Source organism: Ipomoea nil, unplaced genomic scaffold (genome assembly GCF_001879475.1).
Source record: "Ipomoea nil cultivar Tokyo-kokei standard unplaced genomic scaffold, Asagao_1.1 scaffold1407, whole genome shotgun sequence".
In the NCBI taxonomy this organism is placed as follows: Eukaryota; Viridiplantae; Streptophyta; class Magnoliopsida; order Solanales; family Convolvulaceae; genus Ipomoea; species Ipomoea nil.
In genome coordinates, this window is record NW_017617835.1 from 5,733,307 (window position 1) to 5,751,120 (window position 17,814).

General features: G+C 34.6%; 3 protein-coding genes across 3 annotated transcripts; 1 reads left to right on the forward strand and 2 right to left on the reverse strand.

The window, feature by feature from the left end:
* Positions 1–1,778: 1,778 nt before the first annotated feature.
* LOC109186926 lies at positions 1,779–6,111 on the forward strand. Its single transcript, XM_019337120.1, has 8 exons — positions 1,779–2,205; positions 2,701–2,840; positions 2,960–3,059; positions 3,174–3,272; positions 3,619–3,966; positions 4,535–4,627; positions 4,708–4,914; positions 5,358–6,111. Exons 1-8 carry the CDS (start codon positions 1,888–1,890, stop codon positions 5,613–5,615), a joined length of 1,563 nt encoding a protein of 520 aa, XP_019192665.1. The 5' UTR covers positions 1,779–1,887; the 3' UTR covers positions 5,616–6,111.
* A 584-nt stretch (positions 6,112–6,695) lies between these two features.
* LOC109186362 (myb-related protein Myb4-like) lies at positions 6,696–7,796 on the reverse strand. Its single transcript, XM_019336309.1, has 3 exons — positions 7,656–7,796; positions 7,209–7,338; positions 6,696–7,083 (listed from the first exon to the last, which is right to left on the reverse strand). Exons 1-3 carry the CDS (start codon positions 7,762–7,764, stop codon positions 6,717–6,719), a joined length of 606 nt encoding a protein of 201 aa, XP_019191854.1. The 5' UTR covers positions 7,765–7,796; the 3' UTR covers positions 6,696–6,716.
* Positions 7,797–13,881: 6,085 nt separating this feature from the next.
* Positions 13,882–16,132, reverse strand: LOC109186270 (myb-related protein Myb4-like). Its single transcript, XM_019336196.1, has 3 exons — positions 16,015–16,132; positions 15,522–15,651; positions 13,882–14,425 (listed from the first exon to the last, which is right to left on the reverse strand). Exons 1-3 carry the CDS (start codon positions 16,130–16,132, stop codon positions 13,882–13,884), a joined length of 792 nt encoding a protein of 263 aa, XP_019191741.1.
* Positions 16,133–17,814: the final 1,682 nt, after the last annotated feature.

Here is a 17,814-nt window from a genome sequence, read left to right on the forward strand (position 1 = left end):
GGTGAGCTCGGCTGGTTCTCGTCCGGCAGTAACAGAACTCCAGCGTGGGTAGCGCCGACGAGTGCAGAACAGAGCCTTCTGCAATGGCGGTGGCTGGCGGCGGTCGGAGTTGTGATGACGTGTAGTGGCATCACTGTTTCTGGGGTTCAAGGGGTGTCGGCGGGTGGAGATGTCTCTGGCTGCTCCGGCTGCTATAAGGATGGGTAGACGTAGAGAAAGCATAAACCACAAAACACAACGAAATAACTAAAATACCCCCCAACTTAGCGGTTAATTGATGGAAAAGGTAACGGAGGATCAAATTGGGGTAATTTTTAAAAGTCGAGGGATCACATTGGGTGCAATTAAAAGTCTGAATGCAAAATTGAGAATGGGCCATAGTTAAGGGACCAAAATGGGTAAAAACTCTAAATAGGAGCAACATAGCCTCAGACAAACTGACAGTTAACTTAATAACTACAATGTTCTTGTTGGGGCTATCTATTGACTTTATTGATTAAGTCGGTTGTGATTCTAGCTAGAGCTGTCTACGATGGCGGATCCATAGTGGGGCGCGCACACACACACACACACACACATAGTTAACTTATAAATAAAACTTATAGTAATACATTTTGTTTTTTGCCTTTTAAAAAATATTAATAGTAAAATTATACTCCGTAATTATTATTAATGAGATTAATTTCTAATTCTAATTGGATTTTTATTTGTAACATTGTGTTTTTTGGCAAATTATGCTGTGCAGCAAAAACAACGTCGTTATATTAAAAACGCGCGTCTCACTTAAAAAAGAAGAAGTAAGTTTCGATTCCCAGCAACAACATATGAACTAAAATTTCAGAATCGATGAACTAAAATTCCAGAGTCTATGAACTAAAATTCCAAAATCTAATCTATGAACTAAAAATTTCAGAATGAATGAACTAAAATTCCAAAACCTATGCACTAAAATTTCAGAATCGATGAACTAAAATTCCAGAATCGATGAACTAAAATTCAAGAATCTATGAACTAAAATTCCAAAATGAATGAGCAACATAATGCTGTTGAGGGAAATTGAAACTGATTTTTTTTTAAAGTGGGATGCATGTTTTTAATTAAACGACGTCGTTTTTGCATCCGTATGCACCATGCATGGTGCATACGAATGCACAACATCCCTATCCGTGTTTTTTCTCATTGTTTCTTAATATTAATGTTGATATTGATATGAGTGTCTTATAATGTATTTTCTATTTGAACTATTTTATCTACTTAATTATATTTAATATTTTGTTTTGAATATTTTTTAATCTCATTTTTATGTATTTTAATTTTTCATTTCTAGTCAATAATATTGATGGCTCAGTTCTAAGTATTTATTTATTTTTGAATATCTCATTGATTTTTAATCTTTCGCCTCTCTTGGTGAAGATTTATAGATCCGTCTCGGTCTGTCTATTAACCTTCTTGGTTTGAGACTTTGAGCTGATTAGTTACAAACAACCTAAATTGGTTTACTTACTTTGTAATCCTTTATCAGTTAGAGTCACAATGCAAGTTTCACAAAAAATACATTTAAAAAAAGTCGATGAGTATATGAAACATGATTTTTTACGTGAAACCATGAATTTGATTTTTAATGACACCTTATTAATAGAGCTCCTAGTCATACATGATCTTTCTAAATTCTAATGAGATTTATGGAATATGGTTAAAAAAAAAAAATATAAGGGTCTATCCACTATAGAATATAATATACGGAAAATATTATCATTTGACCCATTTATTGCATCATCTGCTTTCAGTTTCTTTCTTTTGCGTTTCAGTTTTAATCATCGGTTTTTCATTTGATCTTTACCCTCGAGCTCCTGCTCGGATGCGGGAACCGCCATCACTCTCAGCAGAATGCGGTCCTACGCCAGCTCTTTGTCGCGATCTCAGTCGGTGGACTCCTCGGACGCCGGCTCAGCCGCGGAGCGCCGCCTTCGCGAGGCGGAGGAGCGCCTCAGGGAGGCCATAGAGGAGCTGCAGCGTCGACAGCGTCGCGAGCGTGGTCTCCACCCGCCTTGCGACCACGCCGATGAATCCTGCGTCGCCAATGCCATCGGTAACCTCTGTCAGAGCTTCCTTCTCTCTTACGGAGTTCGCGTTGGCATCGGAATTCTCCTCCGAGCTTTCAAGCTCGCTCGCCGTCAGTCCTATTCCTCTATCCTTGACCTCAAGGTTCCCAACCTCTTCATCTATCTGCCTGTCTCCATTTATTTCAGTTCATCTGTGCTGTTTAATTGGTTTATTGAATAGTCGGTATTCATTATTGTTTTAGTTCCGCCTAAAAATTTTGCTCTTTCGGTTCTTGTATTGAAATTTCTTTTCTACTTTCAATAGATCAATATGCTCATTTCTTCACTTGATTGCTTAATTGAAGAGAATTGATTCATTAGAGCATTTTATACCAGTACAATATATTGGAGTTGTTGACTTATGAACTTCTACAGTACTTTTTTGCATCCTGTTTGTATCCATAATCAAACAAAACAGACTGAAAACTAGAAGTATGTTACGAATGCAATTATTCTTTATAATCAACTAAGTTATCTTTTGTAGTTAAATTAACAGAAATTAATCCCTAGCTTAATTAACAGTTTGCCCATTGCTTTGTGTGAGAGCGTGTTTTCCTGCCTGGAATCATAATTTTCTAAAAGCACAAATTCTATACAGCAACTTGTCTCAGAAAAAGATCTGATTGTAAGAGAGGAAGCATGTCGGATTGGCTTACTTTTTGGGGGGTTTACTGGTTCCTATCATGCTCTAAGGTGTTTGCTGAGAAAGCTGAGAAAGAAAGAAACTCCACTAAATGCGTAAGTTTATCATGCAAAAACGCTCTATTCTGTTAACTGTGTTTAAGATTTTGTTACATTTTTAATGGATTGTGTCCTATTCCATTAAAGTGACTTTGCTAAAGGGGATGATGGGGCAGAATTTTAGCAGGTTCAGTTGCAGGTCTGTCCATCTTAGCACTAGAAGATTCCAGCCGGAGGCGCACACTTGCTTTGTATCTTCTAGCTAGGGTAGCCCAGGTACATTGTCATGGATACCTGTTTCTCCATTTCAAGTTTTATGATTCATGAAATACAAACAATGTTTCATTTCTTCTACTTCCGGTGGTAATCTGATTACTCGTCATCAATCAGTGTGCATATAACTCTGCTAAATCCAAGAACAAATTTCACCTTTGGGGAAGTCATTGGAGTCATGGAGATTCTTTGCTCTTTGCTTTAGCTTGTGCCCAGGTATTTTGCTTATCTCTCAACAAAATATATCATATTCTATTTGTAAACCTGTTTGGCTGTGTATCTTACTAGGTTGTATAGTTCTGGTGGGAGTGGGATTGAAGGTGCCAAGCTATGGTTTCTTGCTGGCATAATATCATTATGTATCATCATGTTTCTTATTAAATTGCTGTAGTTCCGAGACGAGTTGCTGTGTATCTTACTAGCTTATCATCATGTTTCTTATTAAATTAGGAAAATGTTTAATTACTTGTTTCTTTTGGCACTTAGACGTAGTAGGTCTCACTTTATCCTTTGTGCATACTTGTTTCATGTTGCATTTTCATTAATTTTAAAATGATTTCAGGTTATGTATGCCTTCATCATGCGCCCTGAAAGCTTGCCAAAATCATATCAAGATTTTATTCAGAAAACTGGCCCTGTTTCAGCACCAGTTTACAAGGCAGTTAAGGATTGTTGCAGGGGCTCACCAGTAGATGTTGCGTCACTATCTGCTTATTTATCCTACAAAAAGATTCCAAGCAATGTGAAGCTGGAAGAATTCCCTTCTATTATTCCATGTTCTTTGATTCATGCTGGCACCAACTCCTGTTTGGTACACAATGCTAACGCAACAGCAGCTACTTTTCGGAAAACATTTCCTCTCTACTTCTCTTTGACTTTTGTTCCATTTGTTGTTCTGCGCTTGCAGAAGGTAAATCCTATTCTAAAGTTTAAATAAACTTTTCTGGTTTATATCTTCTAGACTAGGGGTTTCATACTTAGCACTTATTAGTTTCTTTGGTTGAAGTGTGATTGATACATTATTGACTGTCTGAAGTCAAGCTTCTGTATAATGAATTGGTAACTGATTTTGCTGAATGTGTTGGATTAACCTGGGTACAGTATAACTCTGTTATTTAAAATGGCACTATTGTTGGATATTAGAGGAAGTTTCTTTTCTTTTGGTTTAAACTGACCCTAAATCTTCTACAAGATTAATTGATGATCGTGCTGCCTCCAGGATGTAACCCCCTTCAGAATAATGAGCAACAGAATTTGATGTAGTCTCTTCATACATTTTAGAGTTGTCTATTGGTTAGCAGTGAATAGAATTTCCAAACTCATTAGATGCTGTTGTTTGATTGGGAAGGACATGCATACTCTTTTATGTTTCCCTTGTGCACTGCTGTAATGTAATTGTAACTGAGTAAAAAACTTTATTGCAACCAAATACATTGGTTTTTAACACACCTATTGATTGTATTTGATGTTCTTACCAGTTTATGGCTGCCCCTGTACGCACCTGTTGGCATGCTCTTACTGGAGCTGTCCGTTCAACAACTTTTTTGTCAGCTTTTGTTGGGATCTTTCAGGTATTTGGTTTACCATCTTTGTTTTTGTTCATGAGACTTTGCATAAACTTACAAATGGTTTTCTCTTGTCATTTAAAAAGGCAGTCATATGCTTGCATAGAAAGGTTGCAACGAAGGACCATAAGCTTGTATATTGGGTTGCGGGAGGAGCATCTGGCCTCTCTGTGCTATTAGAGAAAAAAGCAAGACGTTCTGAGCTTGCCTTGTATGTTCTTCCACGAGCTGGGGAATCTTTATGGGGTATTCTAGTAAATCGCCATTTGATGCCTGATGTCAAGAATACAGAGGTATTGGATATTGATTTTGGATGTCTTTGTTACTTTGAACCTCAATTTGTGTAGATTGTAGTGAATTGCCATTTGTTCCCGAACATCAAGAATGCAGAAGTATTGCCTATTGTCTAGTATGGATAGTCCTACTAATCTCCGCTGCATAATCTCTCGTTCCATATTACTTCAAAACCTATTCAATTTAGGCTTCTTCGTTACTTCAAAGTCCAGTTTGTGTAGATTGACGTGCTCTTTTCTGTTCAAAGTGTTTGGCTTTATGCTGTTTTGATTTTGTATTTTTTTCTTGGTTCTAACTTGTATTGCATTTAACCCTTTTCCATTCTGGGGTAGGTTGGAAATTGATAAAGTTAGCAAACTATTTTGAGTAGGCTAATCTTGTTAGTGTTCGTCTCTTTTGTCAAGTAACTGAAGTGTTTTTATTGGGTGTGAAACTGTCCCAGGTGGCCTTGTTCTGTGCTTGCATGGGGGGAATCATGTACTACCTGGAGCACGAACCAGACACGATGGCTCCATTCCTGAGGGGCCTGATTCGCCGATTCCTTGCCAGCAAAATTAGCAACCTTAGTCCTTCATCAAATAGGAGTGCATCTTATACATATCTGCAAGCTCTTGATGCCATGAAGAAACCAAAAGAAAATCAAGACGCTGAAACTTCAACTACAGAAAAATATAATCTTGAATCCATACCAGGACTCTGAGCTATATTCATGTTCGTAAACCCGGCCTGCAGCTCTATTTATATACTCCATATAATTTATAATCTGTCACCGGCAGCAGCAGTGATGCTTAACCCATTCTCATTCAAAGAAAGAGGGTATCAACAACGACACCAGCGCCTCTTACCTTCCAGAACTGATGGCTCGTTTTGTTGTATTCTGATAGAACGGTTGTTTTAACAGCTCAAGACTACGTACTTTACATGATTTATTCCTTCTTCTGACGTAGTACATTGTCTTTGGATAAACAGGTATTGTTCATTAAAATGTTTGACTGTATACTAGTAGTATTCATATTCCTTTCGACAAATTTTGCATTTCTTGTTGGGTTTGTGTCCGTAATTCATCCTTAACATTCTTGTGGGTGGTGTTAGTTTAAACTTCTAGTTGAAGTTGAAGGGATACTGTCCGTTATCCGTTGTATTTTTATTGACAGTTTTAAGTCTTTAAATTATCATTTGTTTAAAATTGAAATGTAGAATTGGGATTGGAGAACTTTGCTTTATTCACAGTCGAAGAGAAAATAAAGGAAAGTGGTTTATGTGTCCCATCAGCCGCAGTGTCATTACCAATACTATATGGCTTTATTTCTTGTATATATATCTTTTAAGGGAAATATTACTCTTCTACTTTTAAATTTTACTCTCAACTAGAAATGATGTCTCTGATGGGTATCCTTGATCCCGCTCCGACAGAAATGGGGATGAGGATGGAGAAAATTTTTGGAGAACTTCACTAGTTGTTGATGTACTTTCAATGCATAGTATGATAGATTATCCTTTAATTTGTGAGAAAATTTTCACTATTCAAAAGTGTACTATGTGAAACTCACCTTGTAATCCAAACTGACACATAGTTGATTAGCTCGACTATGGTTACCTCCATGTATGAAAGACTAACTATAATTTTTTAAAACCAAATTGATCTAGAATTGGCATTACAAACAATTGAAAAATGACAACTATGTACTACTATATATATAAAAAAACATTTTTCCAATACCAAAAGTACTTGAAAAAATTGTTTTGAATTGCAAATATAATCTTGTTTTCCAATCAGTTTTCACATATAGTAGAAGCTAGGCTAGAAGTTGAGATATTCTGCTTCCATTAGTACATCATACCAGAAAGCATTCACATCATCATCATGTGTGTCGGACGAGAATGCTGGTGCAGTTCCATTATTACCCCCAGAAGGAGCATCATTATTCTCAACCCTACTACTGCAGCTTCGGCTGCTCTCCAATATAACAACTGATGATGAGTTACAGTGGTCAGCAATAATAATCTTAGCATCATCCGAGGTAGTGTTGTCGTCTTTGCTTCTGCGATCAGCCGCCGCCGCCGCATGTTTGGGTTGCCGCCGGAGGTGCTTCTTCAGGTGGGTGTGGAAGAAGTTCTTGATTTCGTTGTCACTTCTCCCCGGAAGCTGTGCCGCCATTGCCGACCACCTTAATTAATTCAACAGTTGAAGTAGTTTTTTATAATCTTCAAAAAGAAAGAAAACCCAACCGTACCCTTTTTGTTTTTAATTAACATGATTATGATTATTGTTATTTTGTTCTTGATTACCTACCTGTTTCCCATTGACTCATACATTTTGATGATAATCTCCACTTCTTCCCTGCTAAAAGGCCCTCTCTTAACATCAGGCCTCAGATAATTCACCCACCGCAGCCTGCAACTCTTTCCTGTTCTTGAAAGCCCTGCACCCAATACATGCATCATCATACACAACAAGCTTTATATTTTAACTTATATAATCAACCAATTAACCGGTGACCAGATAGACGGCTAGCTAATACAACTGTAAGCTAACATCAAAGAATATAATTGACTTTGCAGGCACGTGTGTAGTAGTCATGTTAAAGAGTTCTGGATAGTAGCACCCACAACCTAGTACCTAGTAATGAATAAGCTGAGCAGACAACTGTAAGGTCGAAGAATCAACTCTGGTACGTCAACAACAAAACTTCCCCAAGTAATTATAAGAGTTGAATGGTGTTTATATATATATATATACCTGCAAATTTGGGCATTTGGGTCCAGTTCCAGATGCCATGATTGCGGATATAGGAGATAAGCTTTCTGTCTTCTTCAGGGGACCAAGCTCCCCTTTTCACTTCCGCCATGGTTACTTGTTCCTGCACCACCTTAATTGCTGTCGTTTCAAATCCTCATCACTTCAAAATCTCTACTCACCTCATGCAATGTATATTGCCAGGACTTCCTCGATATAATTAAGGAATTGAAGTTGTTGGAATTATTAATTAAACTGTACTGGACCATCATGAAATGAGAACAACATGCAAGAATGTTTCCATGAATTTCTTCGAAGGGACGTCCCTCTCACTTGTGTGTGATTTGATTAATTAATATAATGATGGTCAAAGTTGCATGCTTCCTTTCCTGAGAAAAGAACATCATATCATACATACTTTTGTATACAAAAATCATTAAACTAAAAATAATAATTCTAAAACGCACGGCCAACTATATTTGTTTTGTTCCTCATCAAAGTGCTTTTGGAGCATATAAGGCTACGAGTTTGATTCTTGCTAATACTCTCTTGATTCATCCATCACACATGATCAGCTTCTTAGTTTGATTTTCCTCTCCCCGTCATGTGATTTGTCAATTATTACACGGAAATGATCAAGATTTACCTAATTTACACTCTTAGGGTTTAAATCGTCACCCAACAAAAAGTATGATTTTGTCATGAGGATATTTATTAATCTAATGTCATATTAATTTAATTACTTAGTGGATATTGGTTAGGAATATAATACAGTGTCAAACTTTTGAATTGAAGTTTGAGAGGTTTGACAGGCTCAGGAATTGGGTTTCTAACAACTTAAATTTGTCTTCTTCTCTCAATTGGAAATAAAGTATATGCATGATTGAGCTGAGGTTCTTTGTAAAAAATTTTAAAATTCTATTTTCATATTCTAAATTTATCTCTAATACTGGTGTGCCAATAAATTTTTTTATATTCAATATATTAATTGTCTAGTCTATGATCAAATTGATCGATACCACCATAAAACATATAACAAAGAATTCACTTCGGGCATCTTCAATTTTAAAAAACTTCTTCGCCCAAGAAAAATGATAACGTGAAGAGATAGACAATGTGTGAAGTCAATAGATGTTCCACACCTTGTTCCTAAAAAGAAATTGTTTTGAAAAGTGAAACATGTTATGCCCTAGTGGGTTGTAGGAATGCTATACCTGCACCCGCGCTCGCTACTTTCCTGACTAATCTATTTTTTTTTTTCATTTTTTTTTAGTTTGTTGATAATATAGATGAAGAAAACTGCTTGTAACATTTGGGGGTGTCCTTAATAATTTACCAAAGCATCCCCTCTCTCTTTCATTACGAAGGAAAAACAAATTACAAAAATCATGACATCTCTAGACCGATACGATCATTTATCAGAAATAGTCCAACACCCTCTGAATATGTATTTAATACATATATATACCCATTTGAATGTGATCATAATCTTAGTAATTGACCAAGAATTCCTTTTAAATATTTACTAATGTATGCATGTTTTGATTTTTTAGGCCATAGATTGGAAAAAAATGAGTATGAAGGGAATATATAGTATAGTCCACTGCACCCACCAGCTACCAATGGCATCATTACCTCATTCCACTTTAGATTTTGCAGATCTTTGTCCAAATTTAAAAGGAGATCATGAAGTGATTAATTATTTCCAACAACCTTTGAGAAGTCAAAACAAAACAAAACAAAACAAAACAAAAATTTCATTCTTTTTTACAATGGAAAGTGATCTTTTCCTTTGGAAAACCTGCACTACTATTCGAGGTGTGTAATAGATCGCAAATGTGCAAACTATACCAGAAAGGTAGTGTCAGAAAGGTAAACTGCACTAGGAAGACCATGTGTGATGGACTCAAGCAAGAAGCTGTTAGCGAGAATCAAATTTGTGACCTTCTAGTATGAGAATTATACTCCACTCGCTTGGCCATCCTCTTGGGACAAGTGAATTGAATTATATTTTAGAATTAATTCTATTTCTTGTTTTAGATTTATAAGTGACAATCCACTTTTAATCATTTTTTTCCCTGAACACCCCCCTTTAATTTAGTCCTACTATTATTGTGACATGATCATTTTTTGTCCTCGGTCAGCAAAATCGTTGAAATTTCGTAAACTACAAGAATAATAGTAATAATTTTTCAAACGATAGTCAATCTAATGTCACGGGGTTGGTTTTTATATTGCGTGACTCCGAAAGACATTTCATTGCAGCTCTAGAAAAGAACTTGAAAGGCTTCTATCATGAACTGGCCGAAGCAATGAGTGTCCGGGAGACACTTAAATGGCTCAAGAGTTTTGGGGTGGAAGAAGCGCAGATTGAATCAAATCCATTTTTGGTTATTGAAGGAACTATATAGAAATATTGACTGTTGCACTTTGTTTAATCTTATTATGGAAGATGTTAATGATTTTGCAATATTAGCTTTGTTTTTGCTAAACAGTCCGCGAATAGAGCTATCTATTTACTACTTGCTACAGGAAAGCTTTATTCATAGCTGATCGTAAGAAATTGCGATCTTCCCCTCCTTCCTTTCTTTCAAATGTACTTTGTTCTGATATAATTAAATTAATGAATTTTTCATTGTCAAAAAAAATATTTTACCTTTTTTTTTATATTTTTTTTTAATCAAATTTTCATAACTATTATAATGTTGTCCAATTCCAAACAACATCAATTCTTCCTATTTTGGTCAAAAACCCGAGGTAAGAGACAAGATGGAGCTGAGTGGTGAGTAGTAGTTATGACGACAGAGTAACAGCTCACGCTGAGGTAAGCCCACAAAACGACAAGAGTTGTTACATATATTTTATCAAACAAAATTCTGTAAAGGTCCCATATATATCCAAAAGTCAAGTCAAGCTATCCTTCGAAGAATATAAGATGCCCACAAAATATATAATAATATATCTATTTTATTTTATAATCTAAGATTATTAAACTATATTCTGAATCACATAAACTCGTCTCATGCACATAAGAAAATAAATTGAATCAATATAGTTTCGAGGCTCAACACCAAATTATACACTTATGTGCATAAGTAGAAACTCAACCCGAACTCAAACATCTGATGCTATCAAATCTCCACCCTACATATCGTTGCAAGCTAAGGAAATTTTAAGTGAAGCTTTTCATTTATTAGATCAATGCATTGGAGGCATTTTATTTTATTTTTTGTTTTTTTTGTTTTTTGTTTTTTTTCATGTCAAGTAGAATTTCAAGGGTTTTTAGATAGTTGTATTTACGGGACTCGAATTTAGAATTACTGATTAATTGAGTAAAAGAAACACACACTATCTCAATATATCTATATGTAATTAATATGACAAAATTAAAAAAATAAGACTAAATGTGATAATATAACAGTCGATGACTAAAGTAGAATTTGCTGTATATAATTATACTTCATTTTTAATTACCATAGCATTTCACATGGAAAAATGGGTGCCAGGTACGAATGTACGATAGATGTTAGTTTCTCATCTCTTTCTTCCTTTTCCTTTGTTTGGGGAGTGAGTCATAATGGTGGACACGAGGTATGACCAGATTTTGCACTACTTTAAATAATTAATTATCAACTTTAATTAATTATTAAACAGACAATACAGCTACAGCTTTCACATAGTTAAGGGTCAAAATTTTATGCCTGAAATGGTATGTAGCTCAATTAATTGTTTCTAGCTAGGCGGCAAATTATAAATAAAGAGTAATATCGAGCCTATATAATTACTTTTTTTGTGGAGATAATGATTCTTTTTTGTGAACATTAAACACTAATTCTTTTACCTAATTAGTTACCGTGATTTATTCTTTATAATCTTATCCGATCCGGTTAAGATATACCAAACTTGATCTTTAAACGAGAAATTTCAATTTTTTGGCCAGTGTCAAATTTTATTGCTCCTAGATAGGATTCTGGTCGATCTTTAATAATGTGAAAGAGACAAAGATGTAGAATGTTTGGATATGAATTGAAGAAAGAGCCTCCCAAGTTCTAGGTTGTGGTCAGAGGTAGACATGCAAAGAATGACCATTTTCCTCGATCTCTAATATTGAATAATAATCGAATTATAATAATTATATTAACTAGAGTTCTGACACAAAATGACAGAAAATCTTAGGGTTTTACTAGTAAAAGTACGTAATGCTAATAGTTTTATACATTTTAATTTACGAAAAAACTCATAGCGAAATCCATAAAAAATTATAAGAAAATTTTCATGAGAAATTAAATTTGAAATTTGTGATTATAAAAATCGATATATAAATGTAAGTAGCAAAGTATAATCCCTAATCATTTTGTAATCCCTAATTATTTTGTATACTAAAACATATACTATATATATACATACACGTACTAATACACATATATATAATGGAGTGGGATGAGGGAGGAGGAGCAATTGTCCCCTTGTCCCCTTCTGGATCTGCCCCACGAGGTTGTCACCCATAGTACACACTATTGAAAATCATAGATTTTTCATCTACCCAAAAATAATGAAAATTTTTCTTTTTTCTTTTTGGCTTGATAATGGAAATAAATAAAAGAATATTATTCTAAGGGAAAATGGCACTTTTTCCCCCTAAGTTATATATTTATAGCACTCTTTCCCCCTCAATTATTTAAGTGGCTCTTTTTTCCCCTGAAATGTTAAATGGACATATTTACCCTTAAAATAAATATTTCATTTATTTTTATTCTCCAACAAATTATTACTATAATTTGGTTCAAACCAAACAGATACTATAGCAACCAAACCAAAATATTCCAATTACAATTTATAATCAAAACGCGATATTTAGAGTTTATTAAAATCGCGAACCGGAATGACCGGTTCATATTCCGAACTGAAAAAATAAAATACATTTATTGTTGAATTTAGACTATTTTAAAATAAAAAAATAAAATTTTAAAATAAAGACGGTTCAAAATCGCGACTGGATCCGGAACTGCCGGTTCACGGTTCATGATCCAGTTTTTTTTTTTTTTTTTTTTTTTTTAATTCTTAAATTTAATAAATTGAAATCAAAATATTGGGTTCTAGATCTGAATCATAACTGAAAATTTTTAATTCCATTGCTATAGTGTCTGGTTCAGTTCGAACCGAACCGTGGTAATCGCTACATATACGCAATAATTTGTTAGAGAAGTAAAATAAATAAAATGCTTACTTTAAGGGTAGAAATGTCAATTTAATATATTTGGGGAAAAAACCACCACTTTTAAAATAATTGAGGGGGTTAATGTGCTTACATAAATAATTGAGGGGGAAAAAGTGCTATAAGTATATAACTTAGGGGGAAAAAGTGCCATTTTCCCTTATTCTAATTAATTTTGGATAAAGAAGTACCAACATACGCACTTGGACACAGACTCAAACCCTAGAAGAGACTCATGTTCATCTCATTATTACAATTGACTTGGGCTCTAGTTTGGTAATGTTATCAAATTAAGCTAGTAGCTTAATATAAGAGCTTATTTTGAAATCCTTTTGATTGGCCTATTCTCTTCTTCTATATTTTTATTCATCCTCTTCCGCAACTCTTAACTGTCCAACAACTCCTTAAAGTTTCAACTCCAATCGTCCGTTCATAAGTCCATCAACGAAAATTTAAGTGAGACTTCTATTGAGATGAATTGAAGGAGATTCGCAACAATATTACTACTTCATTATGAGATGCTAGATCATGATTATGCTAATAGTTTCATTTCAAAATGTTAAATTTTAATGTGTAAACAAACCTATTTAAATTTTATGAAGATGTCCTTTTTAATCTTTTTTACCTTTAATATTACCGAACACTTTTTAAGCATAATCCGCTAGTTTAACAATTCTTCAATTTTTAACTTCTAACTTATAGTTTTTCAGATTTCACCTACTTTTCAAGTTTCAATTACATTTTCATCTAGGTTTACCAGGAGTATATTTCAAAATCATTAAAAAAAAAACTCAGTATACGAGTGACAGAACTAATGAATTGAACTCCGTGCATGCATATATTCAATAATACTCAAAACCACAGAATACAAATCGAGTTTGTACGATGAAAAATCACACAACAATTTATAACCAGATAGAGACGACGAATTGAAACCCATCCACTCCGATCATAAACCCATAACCCCATCATACATCCTAATTATATTCCTTAAATTAACCCTTTAATACTATATTAAAGACGTTCTGCTTCTGCTAACATGTCGTACCAGAAAGCCGTGTCATCAACATCGGAGGATGATGAAAAGTTCATCTTCATATCCACTGTAACCGCCGCCGGCGCCGCCGTGTAGGGAAGCTGATGCAAACCAGCTTCCCCAGAAAGTGGCGGCGCAAATGAATTCGGACTGCTCTCCAATATAACAACCTGCGGCGAACTATTATAATCCTGCGGTGTTTCGGAGAAATTAATGTTGTTGTTGTTGTTGTTAACGTCGACGACGGAAACCTGGTAAATCTCGCTGTTCCAAGAATCTGGAGACTCAGGCGGCGGCGGCGGCGGGGCGGCGGCAGAAACAGTGTTGTTAATAAGATTAGTGGCCACTGTTTGTGATATTAGTCGCTTTGCTCTGATTGAGGGTTTGGGCCGTGACGGTGCGCCGGCGCCGGCGCCGGCGGTGGCATTGTTCATCTTCAACAGCTTCTTTAAGTGTGTGTGGAAGAAGTTCTTGATGTCGTTGTCTGTTCTTCCTGGAAGCTGTGCGGCTATGGCCGACCATCTAGAATACATGAAATTAATGTAGTCATCAAATATGTGCCATGCATATTAATAAATAATTAAGTAAATTAATTAACCACACACTCCATATATATAAATAACAAAAAAAGGTTAGTATAACAACCCATAATGGTAAGATATAGTACACAAAACACTTTTTTTAGGTGATAAAATTGTACACATAACTATAACCTGCATTAGAAAGACTTTGTGCAATGAATTGAACTTATCCCAGAAGGTGTTACATTGATTGGACAATTGACTTGATAATTAGAAAGTTTAATGTTTGACATCCTGTGGAGTTGTCTATTAACTTCGTTCTTAAGTAGCGATTGTGAAATTTTTTCGTAAATCAAAGATGATGTAACATGCAACAATGGTGATACAAAGCATGCTAGCTAGCTAAGATAAACTATATATATGTGTGTGTGTGTGTGTATAGGGTTCACGTGTGGTTGTGCGGTTGTTTAGGTGCGTGATTTGTGTGCTTAAGGTTTGAAACTTAAGGTGCGTCGACGTAAAGCTTTAGGTGCGTTGTTTTCCTTCTTAAGGTGCCTAATTTTATGCTTAAGGTGCGCGAATTTAAAACTTTAGGTGCGTAATTTGTGTTCTTAAGGTGCTTTGTTTGTGTGCTTAAGGTGCGTGATTTGTGTACTTAAGGTACGTTATTTTAATGTTTAAGGTGCATCTTTTTTAGTTAACCGCACTTGAAGCTATACCTGCACTTGAACCCCTTATATATATATATATATATATATATATATATATATATATATATATATATATATATATATATAAAAGACAATATAGTAATTTGGATATGTAGATGAGAAGACCTATCCTAGTAGCCATGCCAGATGATCCATTGTTGATGACAATGAATTAACTTGCACTCGTCAACATATATAAAAGGAATCTGAATCGAAATGAGGTGTTAGTCGATTTGATTGTAATTGAAACCTAATAATATCAAGAAGCATGATTTGCAATTGTGTTAAAAATGGTTGAAAAATCTTGTTTTCGATTCAAAACTCTTGATTTTCAACTATTTTAGCAATTTGTATCCATACTAGCTAAGAACTAACAGCAAATCTTACTTGTTTCCAAGAGATTGATAAAGGTGGATGAGAATTGAAACTTCTTCCATGTCAAAAGGTCCCCTCCTCACATCAGGCCTCAAGTAGTTCACCCATCTAAGCCTGCAACTCTTCCCCGTCCTTTCAAGTCCTACATAAATGCATATATACATACACTCAATAATTCAATCGAGTAATACAATACATGGATTTTTTAGATCCCGATATATAGTATCAGGTATTATCAACACTCACTACTGTTAATTATTACCAAAACTGGTTCAAATTATACCTCATATAACTAAACATGCAATATACATACATAGTTGTATTTCATACTAACTGGATATGCCAAACATCTCTATGGATGAAAGCAAGAACATGGATCAATCCAAGAAATGAAACCTAGAATCCAAGAACATAACTTATAACATATTATGTTCTCATCAGACAAGATGGGAACATGTTTCTTAATCTCTTCGAACTTATTCTTGTTTATATATATATATAGTACCTGCATATCTGGGCATCTGTCTCCAGTTCCAAATGCCATATCTCATTATGTAGGACACCAGTTTTCGGTCTTCTTCAGGAGACCATGGCCCCTTTTTCAGAGATGTGGCAGGTTCCATATATATACAGTCAACTACTGAGCTGCCCAGATTTGATGACTCAAGAGTGGGAAGATCAGAGATAATGGCTGGAGCAATGCTTTCTGATCTCTGACCAAACTGGATTTATAGTTGTCTGGTTTTGAAAGACACAAAAACCAGTTTCCCAGAAGCTGCTGCCCTAACAACTTTGTCACAATGTCTTTACTGCCCCTGCTAATTGATTAGCTACTGCGTTGACATATTTATCCAACTTATCTTTAACTATACTTTTTTACTCTGGTTTCCGAGCTGAGTGAGATAGCAACCGTCTCTTAACTAGAAGTCATGGACATTTTTGTATTTTTTTAGATTTTATTACTTGGTACAAACATGATTAGTTATTACCGTGTGCCGAGTGTAGGGTTATAGTGTACCTTGACTAGGGAAACATGTGTTGAAAAAAAAAAAAAAAAAACTACACTTTCTTGGGTTAGTCTTTAATTATTCACTAAGGCAGCGATGATTTGAGAATTTCACTTGACTGAGGTAAACTCTCTTCTTATGTAATAGTTTGCAATGCAAATTACACATAAAAAGTAAATTATATTAAGAACGTTTATTCTGTGCGACAGTCTAGTTGACCAACATGATTTTTGTAATAATCAAACTTGTGATTTTTATGTATACGAATCAGACTTCACTCACAAGTTAATTTACTTTCATTTTTTGAATAAATAAAAGTAAATAAATATTTGCCTATTGTTTTTTTAAACATCTTTTTTAGTTGGATTTGGGTGCCCAACCCTTAGAGAAGCAGTAGAGAAGTAGCAGAGAAGCATCAGTAATCAGAAATTATCATTAGAACCCTATTTCTAACGGTCAACTAACATAAATTTTAATAAAGTACTAAATTGTGTAAAATCATCAAAGTCGAGAACTAAATTGAGCATAAAAAGTTATTTAGGATTAAATTGAGTAAAATCACGGAGGACTATATTAGTTATTAAGTCTTTATTTAACTATTCCAAACTATTTTAGGAACTAAAGTGTAATAATTAAGCATCGGTGCAAGTTACATGCACTCATAATTTTTTGTTGACGACTATGCATAAATGCAATTTTTATTTTATTTTATTTTTGTAAGTACTTCGTTTGGCAAACTCATTGTGAGTATAGTCATGAGTCAATATTTTGTTGTCATCGAAATGTGATGTTGACTGCTATGTAAATATAAAGAAATAAAGTTTCACTTTTGTTATAATTATAGCTTTTGTGATATTAATAAGTACTTGATTTGACAATTAGTATAAGAGCAGAGCATGCTATGCATTTGAAGCTAATAGGTGCAGCGGTGCAGGGCATGTGCTAGGAGAGGATTGTTTGGCTTGCAATTATTATACGGAAATGAGATTTACCTGATTTACACTTTTAAGGTTTAATTTCCTCATCACCCCAAAAAAAGTATGATTTTGTCATGAGGACATTTATTAATTTAATGTTATATTAATTTAATTACTTAGTGCATGCACGGATATTGGTTAGGAATATAATACAGTGTCAAACTTTTGAATTGAAGCTTGAGAGGTTTGAAAAGCTTAGGAATTGGGTTTCTAACAACTTAAATTTGTCTTCTCTCAATTGGAAATAAAGTATATGCATGCACGATCGAGGTATTATTATGTAAAAAAAAAAATTAACATTCTATTTTCATCTTCTAATTT

What these genes read in the sequence shown, in the direction of transcription:
- LOC109186926 (XM_019337120.1), top strand. Translation starts at nt 1,888, where the DNA reads ATGCGGTCCTACGCCAGCTCTTTGTCGCGATCTCAGTCGGTGGACTCC. An exon ending in CCTCTATCCTTGACCTCAAG is followed by an intron (nt 2,206 to 2,700) that starts GTTCCCAACCTC and finishes AATTCTATACAG; the next exon opens with CAACTTGTCTCAGAAAAAGA. An exon ending in CTTTTGTTGGGATCTTTCAG is followed by an intron (nt 4,628 to 4,707) that starts GTATTTGGTTTA and finishes TCATTTAAAAAG; the next exon opens with GCAGTCATATGCTTGCATAG.
- LOC109186362 (XM_019336309.1), bottom strand. Translation starts at nt 7,764, where the DNA reads ATGGCGGAAGTGAAAAGGGGAGCTTGGTCCCCTGAAGAAGACAGAAAG. An exon ending in CCAAATGCCCAAATTTGCAG is followed by an intron (nt 7,339 to 7,655) that starts GTATATATATAT and finishes TATTGGGTGCAG; the next exon opens with GGCTTTCAAGAACAGGAAAG. An exon ending in TATGAGTCAATGGGAAACAG is followed by an intron (nt 7,084 to 7,208) that starts GTAGGTAATCAA and finishes GAATTAATTAAG; the next exon opens with GTGGTCGGCAATGGCGGCAC.
- LOC109186270 (XM_019336196.1), bottom strand. Translation starts at nt 16,132, where the DNA reads ATGGAACCTGCCACATCTCTGAAAAAGGGGCCATGGTCTCCTGAAGAA. An exon ending in ACAGATGCCCAGATATGCAG is followed by an intron (nt 15,652 to 16,014) that starts GTACTATATATA and finishes GCATTTATGTAG; the next exon opens with GACTTGAAAGGACGGGGAAG. An exon ending in TATCAATCTCTTGGAAACAA is followed by an intron (nt 14,426 to 15,521) that starts GTAAGATTTGCT and finishes CATGTATTCTAG; the next exon opens with ATGGTCGGCCATAGCCGCAC.